This window comes from Schistocerca nitens, chromosome 10, assembly GCF_023898315.1.
Source record: "Schistocerca nitens isolate TAMUIC-IGC-003100 chromosome 10, iqSchNite1.1, whole genome shotgun sequence".
In the NCBI taxonomy this organism is placed as follows: Eukaryota; Metazoa; Arthropoda; class Insecta; order Orthoptera; family Acrididae; genus Schistocerca; species Schistocerca nitens.
Window position 1 is genome coordinate 71,402,212 of NC_064623.1, and position 22,757 is coordinate 71,424,968.

The 22,757-nt window shown below is 42.7% G+C and overlaps 1 protein-coding gene across 1 annotated transcript in view; it reads right to left on the reverse strand.

The window, feature by feature from the left end:
- Positions 1-22,757, reverse strand: part of LOC126209879 (thyroid adenoma-associated protein homolog) — a 239,739-nt gene that overhangs the window by 209,377 nt on the left and 7,605 nt on the right. Inside the window, exons 2-5 of the mRNA XM_049939003.1 lie at positions 18,592-18,689; positions 14,220-14,344; positions 10,842-11,063; positions 10,584-10,761 (exon numbers count right to left, since the gene is read on the reverse strand). Of these exons, the coding sequence (XP_049794960.1) occupies positions 10,584-10,761; positions 10,842-11,063; positions 14,220-14,344; positions 18,592-18,689 (623 nt within the window). The remainder of the gene's footprint in view (positions 1-10,583; positions 10,762-10,841; positions 11,064-14,219; positions 14,345-18,591; positions 18,690-22,757) is intronic.

The following is a 22,757-nucleotide window of genomic DNA, read 5'->3' on the forward strand; positions in this document are numbered from 1 at the left end:
TCGTGTTATGCGTCAATGGGAAGAGGAGTGGCTGGCAGCTGGTGAAAATAAGCTGCGTTTGGTCAAGGCCAACACACGGCCATGGCGTACGTCCTACCAGTCATGCAGGTTCTCCTCACTCGCCTCCGCATCGGGCACAGTCCCTTAACGCATGGTTTTTTACTCCGGCGGGAGGACCCCCCAATCTGCAGTGCTTGTGGTGTCCAGATTACTGTCCGCCACATTTTACTTGACTGTCCTTTATTCTCTGACCAGAGGGCGGTGGTTTCCTTGCCACCGGATTTGCCCTCTATTTTGCAAGACGATGCAACGACTGTGGTTAAGGTCTTACGGTTTTGTGTCCTGTCCAATTTGTTGCCTCGGATTTTAGGGAGAGGATTTTAATGTGCTGCTGGGTGACTGGCTCACCCAGGTTTTAGGTAAGAGGTCCGCCAGTCACGATTACCTACTTGTTTCACTTCGATTTCTGTTCTCTTTTCCTTGTGCTTCCTTTCCTTTTTTAGTGCGTTTCTTTTCCACTTGTTTTGCCTCTGTATGTGAGGATTTGGAACTGCATCAGGCCTGTGTCTTTTAACCGTTCTCCTTGTTTGCTGTCCGTCTTCGTCCCTTCACCGCATGTGTTCCTGTTTCTATGTGTTTTGGCGCTGATGTCCACGCTGTTTAGCGCCCGAAAACCTCAAACCACACACACACACACACACACACACACACACACACACACACACAGGAAGCAAATACCAGCCACAAATGCTTACACTGTGTGATTAACGGATGCTTCCGTGCCTGTGTCTAGTTTCTTGAGAACTGTTATTGTACCGTTTGTTAATACAAATCAAAGTATTTCTCAAATGTACAAATTCCAGGCAAAGTGGAATTCATACTCCGTGCCCCATTCTAAAATTTCATTCACGGCTCGTAAACTGTCTATTGTGCTACGCCTAGTTCAAAAGCTGCCTCGCTCCTTCATCCTGTTAAAATACGATGTTTTTCTATGGAATTGATCACAATGTTAGTGGATATCTTGTACATTAGAGAATGTTGATACATTTACAGTTTTCTCAAGATTTTTTCCTTACACTGCAGACATTATGTCACTTATTTTGCAAGTTCATTATCCATTACTTTTCCTCCATCTTTAAGCAGTTCTAATTTATTATTAACAATCTCTGTTTCCAATTAATCCACTGAGCTGCACAAACATTTAACGAAATCTCCAACTGCACATTTTTCTTTCTGTTCTTAGTTACCATGCCATCCACCACTGTAACAAATTTAAATATGGCGTCTATGTAACAAAAGCTACTGCAGTATTACAGTGCCTGTGTTGTTCAGAAATACGATTCAATATTCCTTCAGACATGCAAGCAGGTCTGAAGAAACAGGCACTGCGATGGCTACAGCCGTTATCAAATACGTGAAATGTATTTGTAGTTGCAAATATGGACAACCATCAGCTGTATAATGGAATGATGACAATGAAAATTTCTGGTGAACCCGGATTTCCTGCTTATCACAAGTAGTGGCCTTACCATTAAGCTAGCCAAGCATGACTCAGCCTGACTCAAAGTTCTATATATCATCAACTGTGTGGCTACAACATGTACTCCTACATCCATTTTGTATATTCCTGCATAGGAGAGGATATTTTTGACTGAACGTCACTCGTCTGGTGTTATCCCACTGTCATCATTCTATTATACAGCAGACAGTTGTCCATGCATGCCTGAAGGAACATTGCAACGTAGTTCTGAACACAGGCACTGCAATATTGTATTTATCTGAGAATACCGGGCAGGTGACTTACAATTAAAATGTCTCCCCTGCATGGAGATATACATACTGGACATATGAGTGCAGGTTGTGGACACATGGTTGACAACATATGGAAGTTTGGGTCTGGCCAGAGTTGTATCTGATAGCCTAATGGTAAGGCGAACCGCTCACAATAAGCAGGAAATCCGAGTTTGTGCCCTGGTCCAGCACAAATTTTCATTGTCATCATTCCATTATACAGTCTATGGTTGTCCATATTTGCTACTGCAAACACACTCTTTCTCCAAACAAATTTTCAGTCTTACTACGTCCTCTACACACCATTTTTTGTTTAAGCCAGGACATTCTATCATAATCCTGTTATCGTTTTCTTGAATCCCTCGCCTTCTCTTCAGACACCTTGTGTTGTTTTATAATTCTCCTCTTTTATTTTCTTAATGCCTGTAACACATTTGGCCCTTTGCCTTTGTTGACCAACTGCTTCTTTCACCTATGTCCACAATCTTTATAATCAGGTATACACGGTATTACAAAAAGGTACAGCCAAACTTTCAGGAAACATTCCTCACACACAAAGAAAGAAAATATGTTATGTGGACATGTGTCGGGAAACGATCACTTTCCATGTTAGAGCTCATTTTATTACTTCTCTTCAAATCACATTAATCATGGAATGGAAACACAGCAACAGAACGTACCAGCGTGACTTTGTTACAGGAGATGTTCAAAATGTCCTCCGTTAGCGTGGATACATGCATCCAGCCTCCGTCGCATGGAATCCCTGATGCGCTGATGCAGCCCTGGAGAACGGCGTATTGTATCACAGCCGTCCACAATACGAGCACGAAGAGTTTCTACATTTGGTACTGGGGTTGCATAGACAAGAGCTTTCAAATGCCCCCATAAATGAAAGTCAAGAGGGTTGAGGTCAGGAGAGCGTGGAGGCCATGGAATTGGTCCGCCTTGTGTTGATGACATGATTGTACAATTGCGTGCGGATTCTCGTCAGCCCACACATGTTGATTGTGAAAATTTACAATTTGATCACGTTGGAATGAAGCCTCATCCGTAAAGAGAACATTTGCACTGAAATGAGGATTGACACATTGTTGGATGAACCATTCGCAGAAATGTACCCGTGGAGGCCAATCAGCTACTGATAGTGCTTGCACACACTGTACATGGTACGGAAACAACTGGTTCTCCCGTAGCACTCTCCATACAGTGATGTGGTCAACGTTACCTTGTACAGCAGCAACTTCTCTGATGCTGACATTAGGGTTATCGTCAACTGCACGAAGAATTGCCTCGTCCGTTGCAGGTGTCCTCGTCGTTCTAGGTCTTCCCCAGTCACGAGTCATAGGCTGGAATGTTCCGTGCTCCGTAATACACCGATCAATTGCTTCGAACGTCTTCCTGTCGGGACACCTTAGTTCTGGAAATCTGTCTCGATACAAACGTACCGAGCCACAGCTATTGCCCCGTGCTAATCCATACATCAAATGGGCATCTGCCAACTCTGTATTTGTAAACATTGCACTGACTGCAAAACCATGTTCGTGATGAACACTAACCTGTTGATGCTACGTACTGATGTGCTTGATGCTAGTACTGTAGAGTAATGAGTCGCATGTCAACACAAGCACCGAAGTCAACATTACCTTCCTTCAATTGCGCCAACTGGCGGTGAATCGAGGAAGTACAGTACATACTGACGAATCTAAAATGAGCTCTAGCATGGAAATTAAGCGTTTCCGGACACATGTCCACATAATATCTTTTCTTTGTTTGTTTGTGAGGAATGTTTCCTGAAAGTTTGGCCATACCTTTTTGTAACACCCTGTATATTGTCTATCCATACATAAATTATCATAATCTACATGTCACACTTGCTGAGTTAGTTTCTTCCTAGCTTTCTGCCTATTTTTACTCAGAAAGTTATTGTACCAGTAAAAGATCACTTGAAATTAAGTGGTTTCTAGAATCATATCTTGTACAGTGTCTTTACTGTTTCATGAAATAAATCCTATTGTATACTGACACTATGTCTTATCTCACAAGACACACCAGAGGAGGACAAACCTGTGTTCACAGTATTTGTAGATTTAGGAAAACCCTTTGATAATGATGACTGGATACACCCTTTGGCATTCTGAAGCTAACAAGAATAAAATACAGAGAGCAAAATATTATGTACGACTTGTACAGAAACCAGACCGCTGTTGTAAGAGTTTCAGGGCATGAAGGAAAAGCAGTAGGCGAGAGGGCAGTGAGACAGGGTTGCAGCCTATGTATATTTAGTAAAAAAAAAAAAAGGAAGAAGGAAGACATTTGGAAAGTGGAGGCGAAAATGATTTGCCAAAGGCACTGTAACTGAAAGAAACCTTTAGTGCTTGGAAGAACAGTTGATGGAATGGCTATAGTGTTGAAAAAGGTTATAAGGTGATCAACAACCAAAGTAAACAAGTTTAATGGAGTGTAGTTGAATTAAATTTGGTGATGCTGTGAGAATTTTATTATAGAATGAGACAATGAAAGCAGTTCATAAAACTGGTTCATCAAAATAAACACAGACTGCTGGTAGCAAGAATGTTTCTGAAAAAGAGAAATTTGTTTAAATCAAATATTATAAATTTAAATCTTAGAATTTTCTTTTTTTACAAAAATATATCTGAAATGTAGCCAGTGAAATATAGCCAAACATTAGCCATGAGACGGAACTGAAAATTTTGAAATAATCGAAAATTCTGGATGGAATAATCACAATTTTATAGGCCTAAAATGAAAATGGAAAATGACAATATAATGAAAAGGATAGGTAACTACTCACAAAACAACAGAGATGTTGAGTCACAGACAGGCACAACAAAATGACTACTAAACATGAAAGCTTTTGGCCAGAAGGCCTTCTTCTGAAACAGACTGGCTGCCGAGGAAAGACTGTGAGCAACTGCGCATGATGGGAGATGGGAGAAGGAAACTGAGAGGTGGAGGTAAGGTGGAAGCTGGGAGTGGGAGTGATAGCAGGGTAAGGGTGGGAAATGATCAAGTGCTGCTTGTGGAAGCATAAAGGGATGAGGTGGAGAGAGGCAGCTAAGTGCAGTTGGTATAGTAACAGAGGGAGAGCGCAGGAGGGTTGTGTGTGTGTGTGGGGGGGGGGGGGGGAGGGGGGGGAGTATACAGACTATGGGCTCATTAGTAGAATAGAAGAAATTGTAATGCTGAAGTGGAAACAGGGAAGGGGATAGGTGGGTGAAGGGCAGTGAGTAACGTAGGTTGAGGCCAGGGGTGTATGCAGGATATATCGCAGGAAGAGTTACCATCTACACAATTCAGAAAAGGTGGTGTTGGTAGGAAGCATCCAGATGTCACAGGCTGTGAAGCAGTCACTGATGTGAAAGACGTGTGTTGGGCAGCTTGCTCGGTGAATGTGGGTGGTCCAGCTGTGTCTTGTTCACAGTTTGCTGGTGGCCATCTGTGCAAACGACAGATTGTTGGTTGTCATGTCCATGTAGAACGTAGCACAGTGGCTGCTGCTTATCTTGTAGATCATGACTGATTATTCCAGTAGCCCTGTCTTTGATGGCATGGGTGATACGTGTGACCAGACTGGAGTATATAGTGGTGGGAGGATGTACTGGAAAGGTCTTACGTCTAGATCTATTATAGTTATATGAGCCATGTGGCAAGGGGCTGGAAGCAGGGGCTATGTATGGATGGACAAGGATATTGTGTAGGTTCAGTGGAGGGTGGAATACAACTGTGGGAGGAATGGGGAGGATAGTGGGTAAGAAATTTCTCATTTCAGGGCACGAGAAGAGGTAGTCAAAACCTGGGCGGAGAATGTCGCTTAGTCACTCCAGTCCGGGTGGTACTGAGTCATGAAGGGAATGCTCCTCTGTGGCAAGAGAGTGGACTCTGGGAGGCAGCAGGTGACTAAAGAGATAAGGCACAGTAGATCTGTTTCTGTACAAGTTTAGGAGAGTGATTACGTTCTGTGAAGGCCTCCATGAGACCCTCGAAATATTTCGAAATGGGCCACTTGTCACTACAGATGGGACAACCATGAGTAGCTAGGCTGTATGGAAGGGACTTCTTGGTACAGAATGGGTGGCACCTGTCAAAGTTGAGGTGTTGCTGGTGGTTAGTAGGTTTGATATGGGCAGAGATACTGACGTAGCCAAGTTTGGGGTGGAGGTCAATATTGAAGAAGGTGGCTCATCGAGTTGAGGATGATAAGGTGACGTGAATGGGGGAGAAGATGTTGAGGTTCTGGAAGGATGTGGATAGGGTATCCTCATCCTCAGTCCAGATGACGAAGATGTCATCAATGAATCTGAACCAGGTCACAGGTTTGAGATTCTCAGAAGTTATGAACAATTTCTCTAGATGTCCCATTAATAGGATAGCATAGGATGGTGCCATGCAGTTCCCCACTGCCGTACCAATGACTTGTTTGTAGGTGATGCCTTCAAAGGTGAAGTAAGTGTGGGTGAAGATATAGCTGGTTATGGTGACCAGGAAGGATGTTGTAGATTCAGAGTCGGTGGGGCCCTGGGACAGGTAGTATTCAACAGCAGAAAAGCCATGGCCATTAGGGTTGATAGTGTAAGGGAAGTGATATTAATAGTGATGAGCAGGGTGGAGTGTGTAAACAAACAAGAACTGTGGAGAGTCATTAGAGGAAATGGTTGATATCTTCTGTATAGGAGGGTAGTTGCAGTAATAGGCTGAAGGTATTGGTCTAAGAGAGCAGAAATGCTCTTAGTGGGGCATAGTAACTGGCCACGATGGGGTGTTTGGGTTTATGGACTTTAGGAAGCATGTAAAAGGTCAGAGTGCAGGTAGTGGCAGGGGTGAGGAGAGAGACAGACTCAGGGGAGAGGTTCTGCAATGGACCTAAGGATTTGAGGAGAGACTTGAGATCCTGCTTTATATTTGAAAATGGGTCATTGTGGCAGGGTTTTTAGGTGGGCAACTCTGAAAGCTGGCAGGTAATCCTTGCAGTGCAAAACAACAGCAGCGAAGCTTTTGTCAAGCAGGTAGAATTATAAGTTTGGGATAAGTTTTTAGATAGTGCATTGAGGTTATTTTTGTGGATGTAAGATTAGCTTTCATATTGAGGGATTTGGGGAATGACAGTGAAGCAAGGGTCGAGGTTAATAAATTCTGGAAAGTTAACGAGGAGTGGTTCGGGGCAATGGGGGTGAATCACAGTTGGATGGAGGAGTGAATGGAGTCAGGCAGGGTCCAACACTGGTTTTAGGTTGAGTCTGGTAGAGATGGTGATGAAAAACAGTTTCGCTGTAGGGACAGGGAAAGGAGAGCAGGTCTTTAACAAGTCCAGCACAACTGAATTTAGGATTACATCTGGATTCTGTATGGTGGTGGAAGTGAGTTTTTGAGGGTGTGGTAAATGTAGTAGGTCTGTGAGGCAGGGTTTGTCAGCTATAAGGGGATGGTGAGAAGGTGGTGGATAGTGGTCATCCATGATGGAAGTTGGAAGTGAACAGGTTAGAGGGTTTTTTGAGGGGTGTTGCACATACTGCTCTAGTTCATGGAAGGCAGCAGTTTCAATGTGAGAGATGGGATACAGCAATTTGGGATCACACAGCAAGAGAATTTTATGGATGGAGAGGAAGCATGCAAAGAGGTTTTGGCCTGATTTATGTGATTTTGCAGGATGAGGTTAGTGAGGGCTATAATGTGGGTTGCAAGTCAGTGGATGGGTACATATGAAGAGGGGAGACAGCAGATGTGGTTAGATTAGGTGAGGTCAGTACATGCATACTAGAATACGAGAGGAGAAAGAGTGGGGGGCAGGGGGGGGGGAGGGGATGAGATGCAAGCTCATGTGGCACAGGAAGATTGAAGATCTACTGAGACTAATGATATCACAGGCAGTAATGTGGTACACGAGATGGTGTACAAACAATTTGCATGGTCATGTCACAGTCTGTAGAGCGTAGACGAGGTGGTTGATACAGTGTGGCTTGTATATCAGAACTTGTGGTGCTGTTTGGAAGGCAACTTGTAAAGCACAGGAAAGCAGAGAAAGAAAAGGATGGGTACTGAGTCACATAATCCAACAGAAAATAGTAAGAAAGGAAAACAGCACTGGGTTATGGGGTGGGAGACACCATTAGGCAAAATCAAACAATAGAACATCCGGACGGAATACTGACAATATTATGAAAAGGATAGATTGCTACTCGCCATATAGTGGAGATGTCGAGTTGCAATTAGGCGCAACAAGAAGACTGCTAAACAAGTACGCTTTCAGAAACAAGGCCTTCTTCTTAAGTAGACAAAACACACATACACACACACACACACACACACACACAGCTACTGTCTCTGGCCACCGAGGCCAGATTGCGAACAACTGCACAATGGGAAAAGCAATTTGGGTGGTGGGGGTAAGCAGGAGGCTGGGGCAGGGAAGAGGAGGAATAGCGGGGTACAGGTGGTGGATGGTAAAGCACTACTTGTGGGAGCACACAGCGGTGTGGTGGGGAGTGGTCACTATTGATGCCACCTCTCTTTCTACCAACATCCTTAATGCCCATCACTTTACCACTATCTAACACTACCTTTCCCAATGCCCAATGGATTCCGAACCTACAAACTTCCTCTGATCACCATGACCAACTATATCCCCTACTACAATTACTTCACCTTTGAAGCCCTCAAAAATAGCCTACAAATAAATTCATGATATGGCTGTGGACATCTGCATGGTGCCATCCTATTCAACCCAGAATGCCAAATCCCTCACCTGATCAGATTCACTGATGACAGCATGATCTGGACTAAGGGGGAGGACACCCTATTCACATCCCTCCAGAACCTCTAAACCTTCCCCCTCTCACTTCAACTGGCCCTCCTCCACTGAACAAGCTACCATCCTCGATGTCGACCTCCACCCCAAAGATGGCTACATCAGTACCTCCATCCATATCAAAGTTACCAACCCCTAAGCAATACCTCAACCTCAACAGCTGCCACCCATTCTATACCAAGAATTCCCTTCAATACAGTATAGCCACCTGTGGTCATTTCGTCTGTAGTCCCTCTCCAAATATACCAAGGGTCTTAAGGAGCCCTTCACAGACTGAAATTACCTTCCACACCTTGTACAGAAACAGATCCCCTGTGCCTTATCTCTCCAGTCATTCACCACCTTCTGAAGTCCCATTGTCCAGCCATGAAGGCGCATTCCCATCTCGATTCTGTACCACCCAGGACTGGAGCAACTGAGTCACATTCTCCGCCGGGGTTCCAAATCCCTGAAATGGGGAATGTCCTCCTACCCACCTCTCCCACAGTGGTTCAAATGGCTTCGAGCACTATGGGACTTAACATCTGAGGTCATCAGTCCCCTAGAACGTAGATCTACTTAAACCTAACTAACCGAAGGACATCACACACATCCATGCCCGAGGTAGGATTCGAACCTGCGACCGTGGCAGTTGCGTGGTTCCAGACTGAAGCGCCTAGAACCACTTGGCCACACCAGCCAGCTCCTGCAGTGGTATTTCGCTGCCCACTGAACTTACAAATATCCTCTCCCATCGCTACTCCACCTCTGCTCCTAATCCCTAGCCTCATGGCACACATCCCTGCAATAGACCCTAGATCCAAGACTTGTCCCATACATCCTCCTGCCATCACTTACTCCAGTCCAGTCACAAGCACCACCTAGCCCATCAAAGGCAGGGCTACCTGTGAAACCAATCATGTGACTATAAGCTAAGCTGCAATCAATGTGCTTCACTGTTTGTGGAAATGACAACCAACAAGCTGGCTGTCTGCATGAATGGCCAATGACCAACTGAAGCCAAGACACAGCTGGGCCACCCAATTGCTGAGTGCACAGCCCAACACAACACTCTTTATGTCAGTGACTGTTCAACAGTTTTCCTATCAACACCAGCTTTTTTTTAATTGCAAAGGTGGAAACTCTTGGTGTAATAAATCCTATGTGCTCATAACCCCCCTGGCCTCAGCTTTCATTAGTTACTATCCTTCACCCACCTATCCCCTTCTCTGTTCCCACTCCAGAACTACACAACCTTCTGTTCCACCAACACACCCAAACTCTTTTCACTTCTTTCTTTTTCCACTCCACAACCCCTTTGCCCTCCATCTAGCCTCTGAACTACCACCTAGTTTCCCTACACTCTCCCCACCTCATCCCTGTATGCTCCCACAAGCAGCACTTTCCAATCCCCCACCCCACCCTGCCACCCCTCCCCGGCCTTTTCCTTCCCACCCAGCTCCCAGACATGGCTTATCCCATCATTTGCAGCTGGTCGCAGTCTGGCCTTGGCAGTCAGAGACAGTGGTCATGTGTGTGTAAGTTACGTGCGTGTTTGTGTGTATGTGGGTGTGTGTAAATTTACTTCAAAGCAGCATCTCCACTATTAGGTGTGTAAATCACGTAACTAAGAAAAAAGTAATAAATGTAACTGGGGAGAAATGAAATGTATGGCACAAAATGACAAAATAAGTGACTGGCTGACAGGACACATCATGAGCTATTTAGGAACTGTCAATTTGGCAACCGAGGGAAGTGTTGGTGGAGGGAGGGGTTCAATCTGCGGAGAAAGACCAGGCTTAAATACAGTAAGCAGGTTCAAATCGGTGTAAGTGCTGTAGTTATGCAGAAATGAAGAGGCTCACACAAGATGGGGTAGCATGGAGAGGGCATCAAACCAGTATACAGTATACTACAACAGCAACAACATCATAGCATTGTTACTTGCGTGAGAAACACATTATAAACAAGACAGTCACACAGCACTCACCTCAGTCTGGATATCGGACACTTGCCCGCCCGGGTGGTCGTTTGCGGAATCCTTGCCATCCTGTTCTCCCCAGTCCTTCAGTGGCACCTGCCAGCCCTGCAGGAGGGCGATGGTACACCGCGTGCACAGGTGTGCATAGCCAAACACCTCGCTCGAAGTGGCAGGTGACAGGTCCTTTCTGGAAGAAGGTGTATTTCACGGGTGAAGAAGCCTGAAATCAGATCGACACTATAGAAGGTGCAATCACGGAGCTCTCACCCTAATTCGGTGACACAGAGGTGCAGTGCAGTGGCGAGGAAATTGGCAGTGGTGGCGAGTGTGCGGCCCTCGACGGCAGACGGGAAGTTCTCCAGGGCAGCCAGCAGACAGGCGGCGAGTCGACCCACCTGCACTGGGCTTTCGAGCTCCGCCTGCAGGGCATCGCGCAGGCCGGACGATAGGAAGTGCAGGTGGATGCCATCGGGTATGTCCTGCAGCGCCCTGTAACCGTCACCTCACTGCTGAATACACTGTTACAGAATCTGACTCGTCATGTGCACAGTCGTATGTGGCCCGTGCAAGTGAAGTGGTGCTACTGAAGAATGATAAAAATTAAGTGTGCAGATGATGTACTAAACTGAGAAGAGCTTGGAATCACACTTGATGAAGAACATAAAAATGTCTGAAGTCTTGGTATCTGTGCTCAATGCAACGCAAAAAAGTTGGGTAGGAAAAGTAAAGTTGAAGTGCAGGTATCTCTTCATTCACATGGTTTGCATTTGCTGCCTTGAGTTACATACTATTTTGAGACCTACCTGAAGCAGGAACTGAATATGTAAACAGTTGTGTGTGATGGTGAACGAAAATAAAATAAAAATTGTATTCTTCTTTTAAACTTCCTTTAATGAAATCTTTCGGTTCTTCCACCACAGAATTGCATATTTCTGGTACCATGAGACTGTCTGATGAATAGCGAACTTGAGAAGTAGTGCAAATCACCAGTAGCCATAAACTGAAGGGTGGTCCCCAATTGGATGGTAACTAGTATACAGTCTTGTAATGATACATCCCATTCTTTGAACGAGAAGTATCACAACCTTAAATACATATGTCAGAGAAAAGATGTTAGTGGCAGAGAGTAGTCGATATGTGGTGAGCACACCACTGTTGGGAGGTGTTTCAAATCGTAGGTGCTGATACCAGAGCTAATGATCCAGTGGCTGTACGGAAGTGGGTAGAATTCACACAACCCTACCTGCTGAGGTGGAGATAGGAGGTCCATGGGGCAGATGGTGTGGAAGAAACAGCTCCATAAAATCTAAGAACTTGAAATGTCAAAGATAATAAATGTATTGTAATTGTTAATTATCAAGTTGAATATCAGATCTGTTATGTACATAGTACACAGAGGCAGTATATGAGTTGGTAGCTGTCCAAATTTATCATGTACTGAATTGTAATTTTGAAGATAATACAAGAAGGTGAATTGCATCTCACTTCTTATTCATATGGTGGAGTGAATGAGAACTAGAAGTTAATTTTCTATAGCTTTACCTGCAGCTTGGAAGGAGGCAAAACCTGAGCCAAGTTGGAGGGAGAAGGCACACACATTTGGGTCACAGACTAAATGGACCCTGATTAATAATACTTAATGGTGACCAAATATTTAGTAAGCAACATTCATTGTATATAAAAGGAGTGTTCAGGTGGCAACTTATTTGAGTGTTTCATGCATGAGGTGAAGTATAATGTACCACAATGCAGCCCAAGTCAACCTGAAATGCTTCAATGCTCGTGTGCGGAAACTATACTATGATACTGGGACTCAACTTCATTTTTAAGATATAGCAAACATTTTCCTTTATAAGGTATCTCTATGTGGTAAAAAGACTGCTTGGAGAAGGATATATCCAGACAGCTGCACTTCGTGTATCACCAAAATATTTGACCAACTGTGAGAGTTTAAAGGAGATGAGTCTCTTGTAGCTGTAGAGATAGAAAGCAAACAGCTGACTACAACAGTTAAGAGGCCTAAGTCAGTTTTGAATTCAAATAGAAAGGATGAGGTTCAGATGTAGGTCAATAGTTGTAGGAATTGTTAGGGAGTGAGAACCAGGTCATCAGCATTGCGAAGCCTAGTGTAGGGTTGACTCAGGTGACTGATACCATAGGGGAGTTACGTAGGAACTTTAAAAAAGAGGAACAGATTATGGGTAGGACTGGGAATAGGATAGAAATGGTCAGGGAGGATGACATAGGTGGTGACCTGGAAAATATAGCTATTCAAACTGGTGACACAAAAGCGTGTCTAGTGCAGCTATTTCAGTGTCACGATTGGCCTCATCTTAATATAGCTGTTAGGCATATTAATACGGGGCTCGAGAAGGTACTGATGACGGAAGGTTTGGCTCACATTCCAGTGGTTCCAGTTGAATTTATTGATAGATCGGGCTTTTCTAGGTGTGGCCTAGAGGTGCTCAATCATGTTGAAAGATGCGATCACCATCCCTGAATTGCTCTTCAGTACTAGGAAGCAAAAAGGTGCTCAAAACATCAATGTAGGCCTGTGCTGTGTTAGTGCCACACAAAACAACAAGGGGTGCAAGCCTCCTCCATGAAAAACACGACCACACCATAACACCACTGCCTCCGAATTTTACTGTTGGCACTACACACATTGGCAGACGATTTTCACTGGGCATTCACCACACCCACACCCCGCCATCGGATCGCCAAATCGTGTACCGTGATTCGTCCCTCCACACAATGTTTCACCACTGTTCAATCGTCCAATGTTTATGCTCCTTATGCCAAGCGAGGTGTCGTTTGTCATTTACCAGCGTGATGTGTGGTTCATGAGTATCCGCACGATCATGAAATCCAAGTTTTCTCACCTTCCGTCTAACTGTCATAGTACTTGCAGTGGATCCTGATGCAGTTTGGAATTCCTGTGTGACAGTGTGGATAGACGTCTGCCTATTACACATTACGACCCTCTTCAACTGTTGGCAGTATCTGTCAGTTAACAGACGAGGTCAGCCTGTACACTTTTGTGTTGCAGGTGTCCCTTCACATTTCCACTTCACTATCACATCGGAAACAGTGGACCTAGGGATGTTTAGGAGCGTGGAAATCTCGTGCACAGACATGTGACACAAGTGACATCCAATCACATGACGATGTTCAAAGTGCTCTCTCATCATGTCTAATGACTACTGAGGTCGCTGATATGGAGTACCTTGCAGTATTTATGAATAAATAAATAAATAAATCTGCATCACTAATCAGTCCTTAAGCTGCATGTCGTTTTACCTGAAGCCATAACATTCAGTTGTCACCTAATTAATAGCAAAAAAAAAAATTGTGAATATCTATATAAAAACCTAACAGTTGCAGTGTATCGGGAAAGTGTTCCCTTTTTTTTTTATTCCAATATATGTACTAAAAATGTAAACAAATTATACCTAAAGCTTAGCTGGCCATTTCAGAACTTCAAATTTTTGTAGAATGACTTAATCTCTAAATGCCACTTCAGACTATGATAAGTGTGAAACAGAATAGTAAAACTTAAAGGTGTAGCATTTATTGCACAGATTAACTTTTTTAAAGAGCAATAAAAATTAATCCTATCATAGAAACTATTTGATGTGGCCTCACCTCAAAGCGGCATTTTTCATGGGATTCTTCGGTTCTGCGCGCAGATATATGTAAGAGAGTAATTTCACAAGCAGCAATGTTATTTTGTCTTGTTTCCATTCCTTCTTCAAGTATTTATCACATATCTGAAAATGCAGTAAAAATATCACTTAAGAAACAAACATTCAATTTCACATTTGCTTAACACTTCATGTGACAGCGAAATTTAGAGGCAGTAAAAAAAAAAAAAAAAAAAAAAAAAAAAAAAAAAAAAAAAAAAAACTTAAAAATGTAGCGGTTGTGAAAAGAATGTTACTGAATCAATTACGAATAAGAAATATTTCATCTGTTGCCAAACAATCCAGTTACAGGGTCAACAACAATGTATGTGGACCAATTTGACAAAATCATGAGCGGGGCCAGAAGTTCATTGCACCCTTTTTCCTTTCACTGGCATCAGGTTTAAGAATTGTTGGAAAAAATCACTGTAGTGTGGAGCTGTAAGGAAAGTCACAATTCTTTGAAGGTTCTGGTTTCACAGGTGTTTTTATTTATCTTCAATTTTTTTAGTGCATCCCTTAAAGTTACCATATGCAGGAAGTAGTATTTCAGTAGCATACACGGCAAGCCACAAGACACAACTTTTTTTAAGACAGTAGGCAAAACGACCATAGAGCTAGCAATGTGTAGAACGTAAATGTGAAGGGACTTGCATACTGAAATAACTGAGTTATTTATCGATTATTATTGTACCCTGAGATTCTGTAGACAAAGTCTCTATGCCATTTTTTTCTCTCTGAGTTGGTTCACAGTCTCACAAAAGGGTTTCAAGTATGCAACTGTCTTGATTTGATTACATTATTATTACTGTTATTATTATTATTATTAATTATTTAATGTTAATCTATATCGACATTGTACATGGACTGGAAAAGTTTTTAAACATGTTAGCTATTATTTCTTGTTTTCAGGGAAATGGTTTGTACAGTAGTTTCTAAACAAAAGAAGCGTGCACTAAATGAAAGTGGCTGAAGAAGACTGGAGTTATAAATGACCTCACCTGAAAAGTCAGGAAATGCAATCTAACAGTCAGCTGCTCAGCCTCAATGAAACTGTGACAGCTGCCATTGTCTGTTCTTCAGTTTTAATATTGTGGAGTCTATTACCTATTTCCACTAGGATGTTTGTAGATTTGACAGAGTGGTATGTATTTTGCAACACCGATCTGCACAGTAAACATGTTTATGACAACCCAGGTTTCCTAAAGAACTTGTGCCTGCTCCTTATCATTTCCAGATGAAAATGCAATTTGCTCTGCAGAGGCAAAAAAGTATTACAGCAGGATAGGTAGCTACACTGAAACTAGTGTTGGTCAAGCCGAGTTTTTAGAGTTCCTACAGATGGTATGTCTAATAGAATGAACTCCTCCATACCTACCAGCATGGATTTAGCAAATATCGGTAATGCGAAACCCGACTCGCACTTTTCTCATGCGACAACGTGAAAGTCATCGATACACGCTGTCTGACAGAAGCAATATTTCTTAATTTACAAAAACATTTGTTCCAGTACCACAGCAACATATTCTGTCATACAGACTATCAAATAAAATTAATTATCTAGGTGTTTTCTAGGTAGGGAGGAAGCAGCAATTTATCATGAATGTAGAATCACAGACAGATGTAGAAGTACCCAACCTGTCCCTCCCCAAAGAAGGAACTAATAGTTTTCAGTGCTAATTTCTTGGATACAGTTCTGTGTTCCATTTACTGACAAAAAATCAAAGGGAGAAACTAGAACTGTGATTTGCAACAAGGTACTATGCTAGCATCTCTTGAGGTGCAAATTTGCACATACCTGTCGTAGGTACTACCACATATGATGTTAGAGTAACATATAATCAAGCTAGGAAGAATTACATTCAAAGTTATTTCAAGTAATTAACTAGAGGACAATTATACTGGGTGAACATTAACAAAACCAACAACCTGCAGAGAAGGACTCCTGACTGTAAATGGAGGAAAAAAGATCCTATGAACATGTACCCAGAAATGCATCGTTTCCATAGTACTGGCGCTGATGAATGAAAGTTCCTCTGACCACGTGCCGTGTGTTCCTTGTGTTGCAGGCAGTGTGATTGACGCAGCGTACTGCATTCAGCAGAATGGTCTGGTATTCATGTCAGGAACAAGCCAAGATGGTGTTTGTGTATGGCCAAACAGATGGAAATGGTCAAGAGGCAGCAAGGCTATACCAAAACACATACCCACGCAGACACCAGCCACAACACACAACATTTCAAGACCTTTTTGGGCATCTGTGTGATCACGGGTCCTTTCAGACAGATGATCACGCAGGGAGGCGGTGGACTGTGTGTGCATCAAATCTGGAGGACCGGGTGTTCCGCACAATACTGAGATGAACCCTCGTACAAGCTCCTGGCAAGTAGCCTGACAACATGGTGTAAGCCAAAGTATGATTATGTGTATCCTGTATAACAACCACTACTATTCCTGTCACCTGCAATCCCATGGAGGCCACTTTGAAAATTTGTTGTGACATGGATGCGATGCAGCTCCATACTTTGTTCCGGGATGATTTGTTGTTGTTTCAAGCACACAGTCCATTTCCACACATGTTCATAGGACCTATTTTTCTCCATTTCCAGTCAGGAATCTGTCCCTCCAGTTTGTTGGTTTCATTAATGTTCACCCTCTGTATACGAACAGCTACTGCTGGTAGTTTGTTTGGATGAAATTTCAGAAATCCCCAGGCATCGGAGGAGTGAGGATTCATGGCTGAGGCAGCAATTTGGTTTGGTTTTGCTTTAGGGTGCAAAAAACGACTGAGATCATATGCGCCCAAGTCAAAATTACAGAACACGAAGACAGAGAGAAGTTAAAAAACGACTATACATCAGTCCCAACTGACATAAGAGAAGACAGCTAAAAATAGGCACGTGGAGAAAAGGCTAAAAAAGACACCATACGGAAATGTTGGTCCAAAACTAAAAATTAGATGGCCTTCGCCATATTGCTTTAGCAGGTAAAAAGTAAAAGGGGGTCGATAGCTCGTGAGTCATTTGCTAAACGGCCGATAACTCAGGCGGCAAACCCAAGCGGGAACGTAAACGGTTAAAAAATGGGCATTTCGTTAGGAACTGGCGGACAATTAAAACTTGAGCCCAATGTGCACAAAGTGATTGTGTAGCGCCACTTATCAAATGACGATGGCTCAAAAAGGCTGGGAGGGCCGAGGGGAGGTCATCCAAATGGCTGGGAGAGGCTTAATAAGCCGCAGCTTATTCCCGTGAAGGGAGGACCATTGGAGATGCTAAAGGGACACCACCACCTGACAGATGGCAACACAGAGATCATCAGAGGGAATATAGAAACTAGCGGGCTGAGTTACAAGGATTGCAGCCTTGGCAGCAGCATCAGCAGCCTCATTTCCTGGCAAACCGACATGACCACATAAACATCACACTGACTCCACCAAGAGTGAGCAAGTGACAGTTTTCCTGCACCTGCTACACTAAGGGATGGGCGGTGTACGCGCACAGATTTTGAAGGGCGCTGCGTGACTGAGCAGAGGACCCAGTTGAAAAGTCTGTGTGGCGGGATGTACTCCGTCGCCTGATACAGGGCAAAGAGCTTGGCTGTAAATACTGAGCAGTATGCCAGAAGCCAATATCGAAAGACATGGGTGCCAATGGCGAAGGCACACCCAACCCCACGGTCAGTCCGAGAGCCATCAGTGTACACAAAGGTACTATCGCGAAGTTCCATGTGAAGGTCTCGAAACTGAAGGCGATAGAGTGGGGCTGGCGTAGTGTCCTTAGGAAGCGAATGAAGTCCAAGGTTAACATGGGTTGCTTCGTGAAGCCAAGGTGGTGAAAGGTTCACACCCACAAGGAAAATTGCAAGTAGTGTGAAGTTAAGCAAATAGAAATACATTGCCTCTGTTCACCTCTCATCAGTTATGTCACAGAATCATCGTATTGGCTATGTGTAACTGACACGGCACCAACTTATGAGCAGCAGATAAGCACTGCTGCAACTGCCACTAGGCCTGGTCTAGACTTCAACCACAACATGGACCAACCAAATGAAGCAGTGCAGTTGTTAAAACTCCAACCTCATATTTAGGAGGATGGAATTTGCTCTGCCCAGCAATCCTGATTTACATTTTCCCACATCATTTCAAGCAAACACCATGACGTTTCCCTCACGAAGGTCACAGTCGACCATTCCTCATCAAAGCGTACTTATGTGTTCTGCTTATTTTCTCTGTATTATTATGACAAATGCTATGGCACTGTGAGATGATTCCTGATTGAATAAATAAGTAAATACCGGTAATATCTAGCTTTTGCCTTTATCATTGCACCTACCTTTTTCAGTATTTGAACTTGGTCTTCTACACAACTACTTTCTTCTAATTTCTTAATTTCTTCAGTAAAAATTTTGCCTTCATCACCTTCAATTGACTCTGTGAAAACAAAACAGGAATAACAATTAATTTTTTTACAATTTAGAAGGTGACAACACTATGTGAAAACTGACAAAATTTAGTACTTAAAAGAATATAGTGCAAACTGAATGAGCTCATACATAAGTATCTCTCAAATTGCATCTCTATTTCGAAAAACAGTGTCTCCAACATGGCACAGGCCACAAAATTCTCATAAATTACGGACTGGTTGTTAGTGTGTGTGTGTGTGTGTGTGTGTGTGTGTGTGTAGCTGGTACCCAATAGATGTGTTCCATTTGGTTCAAAATGGGGGAATCTTGTGACAGACTAACTAACAGCATTTCACTGTTAAGCTCCTCAAACCACAATAGCATGCATCTGGCCTCATGACCATTATCCCACTGGAAGAAGCCATCGTCGTTGGGGAAACCGTCGGGCACAAACAGATGCAGATGGTCTGCAACAATGTTCTTATGGTCCACAGTTGTTACAGTGGCTTTTATTACTGACACAAGTCCAATAGGATCCAAGTAAATATTCCCTACAGCACAATGCTGTCCCATAGGTCCAAATCCATGGTGCAGTGCACATTTCGAGCAGCTGTTTGTCCAGATGACAGCGTACCCAGACGCAACCCTCGACAGGGTGTAACAAGAAATGTCTTTCACCCGACTGTGATCTAATCTTGATAATCATGTGCACACTGCAATAGCCTAGTAATTGGCTGTTGTAATAATATCAACAAAGGAATGTGCAAGGAGGGTTCATTTGGTATGGAGCCCCACATTCAACAATCTGTGTTCAACAGTTTATTCTGCAGAACTTATGCCTGAATTAGCACTGCACTCTAGTCATCAGATCTGCCACAAAATACTGCCTATCCTGCTTAACAGAGCAGGCAAGCTTCCGACCTCCACATCTTGTCATTTACTTGTGGCTTCACTGTCCTCCAATCACTTCCCATAGATGCTCACGACATCAGCACATGCGTGACCAACTTCACCATTTCTAACATGCTTGTTCCCAGGCACTGGGCCGTAAACAGCTTCCAACATAAAAGCCATCAATATCAGTGGATTTCGCGATTTGCATCCAGAATTGTTATTACAATAATTCCCCATTTGTCTCTGCTCCACTTACATCCTTTCCTTACCACACTGTAGGCCTGCAATGCCATAATGTGCACACTGCCCAATAGTGAGCAGTGATCCCAATGTTCCAGTCTATTATAAGGAGAGATCTGCTTATGAGGAAAGACAGCATGTTTTGTCATATAAGGTGACAACGTGGAAACTTTGTGTGTGGGTAATTAGCATGAGAAAGCAAAATCGAACACAGATATTCCAGTGGATAGTACAGTATCTTAGTTGTGTAGTTTAAATTGAATCATTAAATCACTTACCAATCACACTAACCACCGCAAATAAATTAATAAAAGATGGTACAGATCCTCCATTGTACACAAAACAGGTCAGAACTCTGTTGCAGAAGCAATGAAAATGCATGTGAAATTTAAAAGAATGTAAAACCCTCACAATTTGAGAAGTTTGATACAAGTTCGAAATACACTGCAAACTTCAATACTAGATGCTTTTAATATGAAACTCGCTCTCAAAATTGGGCAGAAAATCCAAAGAGATTCCGGTCATATGTTAAGTACACCAGTGGAAAGACACAATGGCATAGTCCATATCAATTCAGGCAGGCTAGGAGAAAATCTTACCTTCATAGTCCCAGATGTTATTGGTTTTAGCATATGTTAAAAATGAAGGAGTGAGACAGGGTTGTAGCCTCTCCCCGATATTATTCAATCTGTATATTGAGCAAGCAGTGAAGGAAACAAAAGAAAAATTTGGAGTAGGTATTAAAATCCATGGAGAAGAAATAAAAACTTTGAGGTTCGCCGATGACATTGTAATTCTGTCAGAGACAGCAAAGGACTTGGAAGAGCAGGTGAACAAAATGGACAGTATCTTGAAGGGAGGATATAAGATGAACATCAACAAAAGCAAAACAAGGATAATGGAATGTAGTCGAATTAAGTCAGGTGATGCTGAGGGAATTAGATTAGGAAATGAGACACTTAAAGTAGTAAAGGAGTTTTGCTATTTGGGGAGCAAAATAACTGATGATGGTCGAAGTAGAGAGGATATAAAATGTAGACTGGCAATGGCAAGGAAAGCGTTTCTGAAGAAGAGAAATTTGTTAACATCGAGCACAGATTTAAGTGTCAGGAAGTCGTTTATGAAAGTATTTGTATGGAATGTAGCCATGTATGGAAGTGAAACATGGACGATGAATAGTTTGGACAAGAAGAGAATAGAAGCTTTCGAAATGTGGTGCTACAGAAGAATGCTGAAGATTAGATGGGTATATCACATAACTAATGACGAGGTATTGAATAAGATTGGGGAGAAGAGGAGTTTGTGGCAAAACTTGACTAGAAGAAGGGATCGATTGGTAGGACATGTTCTGAGGCATCAAAGGATCACAAATTTAGTATTGGAGGGCAACGTGGAGGATAAAAAGCATAGAGAGACACCAAGAGATGAATACACTATGCATATTCAGAAGGATGTAGGCTGCAGTACGTACTGGGAGATGATGATACTTGCACAGGATAGAGTAGCATGAAGAGCTGCATCAAACCAGTATCAGGACTGAAGACCACAACAACAACAACAAAAATGAAGGACTAAGTAAGGAACATATATTTTTTTGTTTTCTCCAAAAAAATTTCTGCTCCGAGATACAGCCCTCCAAAGATGATGCTGCACATACCTTTTTTTAAGATAATTGCTTTATGACTACAAAGAAATCACCTATTTGGACTTCTCTGTCAAAGTTCTTTTACTAGCCTATAGCATTCTGAACTTTTTTAATATAATTTATAGAAAAAATTTTTTGATTAGTACCATATAGTTCTACATTCCCTGAAAAAGAGAGCTTCCACTTTTAGGCTGAACGGGTTTTATAAACAATTTTAAGTTTTGCCATACATAAAACCTATTTTATTATCACATAACAGGTTCATAAAAATCAAAGTGTAGCCTTATTTAACATAATTTTAGTGTTGAAAGATGAGTAAGGGACTCATTTTTCAAGCATTTTAAGCGGCTCCAAAATGCCTGTGAAGGGTTCAAAGGCTTAAAGGTTTCAATTTATACAACTTCTGTGCACTCTGTTTTGAACTGAAATTAGCCATTCAATGAACTAAAAATGTGTTTCACTGCTTCAATATCCTCCTCTGATATAAAGTAATGCCTTCCTGTTGAACCAATAGGAACTGCAGCACTTACAATATTCGAAATATTGTGAACAGGAAGCGAGCACTGGTGGCGTTGTTGCTGTCCTTCAGCTGGAAACCCATATCCAGCAGCTGGTCCATGGGGTAGCATAAAGTTCACTACAATTTCATTCAACTCATAACTGGTGTCTATAATCTCTGCAATCCACCAGTCACAGTCATACACACATGCCACAAACATCCCCCTTCTCAGGTTGTGAATCTGAATATTATCCTGCTGTTCCTGGGGTGTTGGCCGAACGAATAACATTTCTTCTTTCTTGCTCTTTAAAGTGCTTGCAATATGAGTTCGCCCATCACTTTGGAGTCCAAAAATGTGTCTTCTGCATTCCTTTCACAGGAGTAGTTTGTTTGGAGCATTCTTCTTTTTTCTGCTCACGGAATTCTTCGATTTCCTCTTTGGACAAAAGAATGAGGGCTGTGGATGTGTAAGATTTCATGACTCTCATAAAATCCTCAGCATTCTGTATTGCAGCTGTATCTGGTCTGGAAAGGTTATGTTTTGTAGCATGGTGCTTCAGCAAGCCTCCTACACCATCACAAGGCCCCTTCCTGTGACCAGTAGTTCTGTATACCCAGTCAGTTGGCACAAACGACTTAATTCAAACAGCTGGTAACGATTTTTAAAATGATTAGGAGCGCCATCAGAAATAATGATGACCTCCTCTGCCCCTGTTTGCAGTTGAGGAATTTTGTGGAGTGCTAGCAAAGCATGTGCTGAGTCATGTCCTGTGTCATCACTTATATCTGCAACACTTGTGGCCTTGTTTTGAAAATAT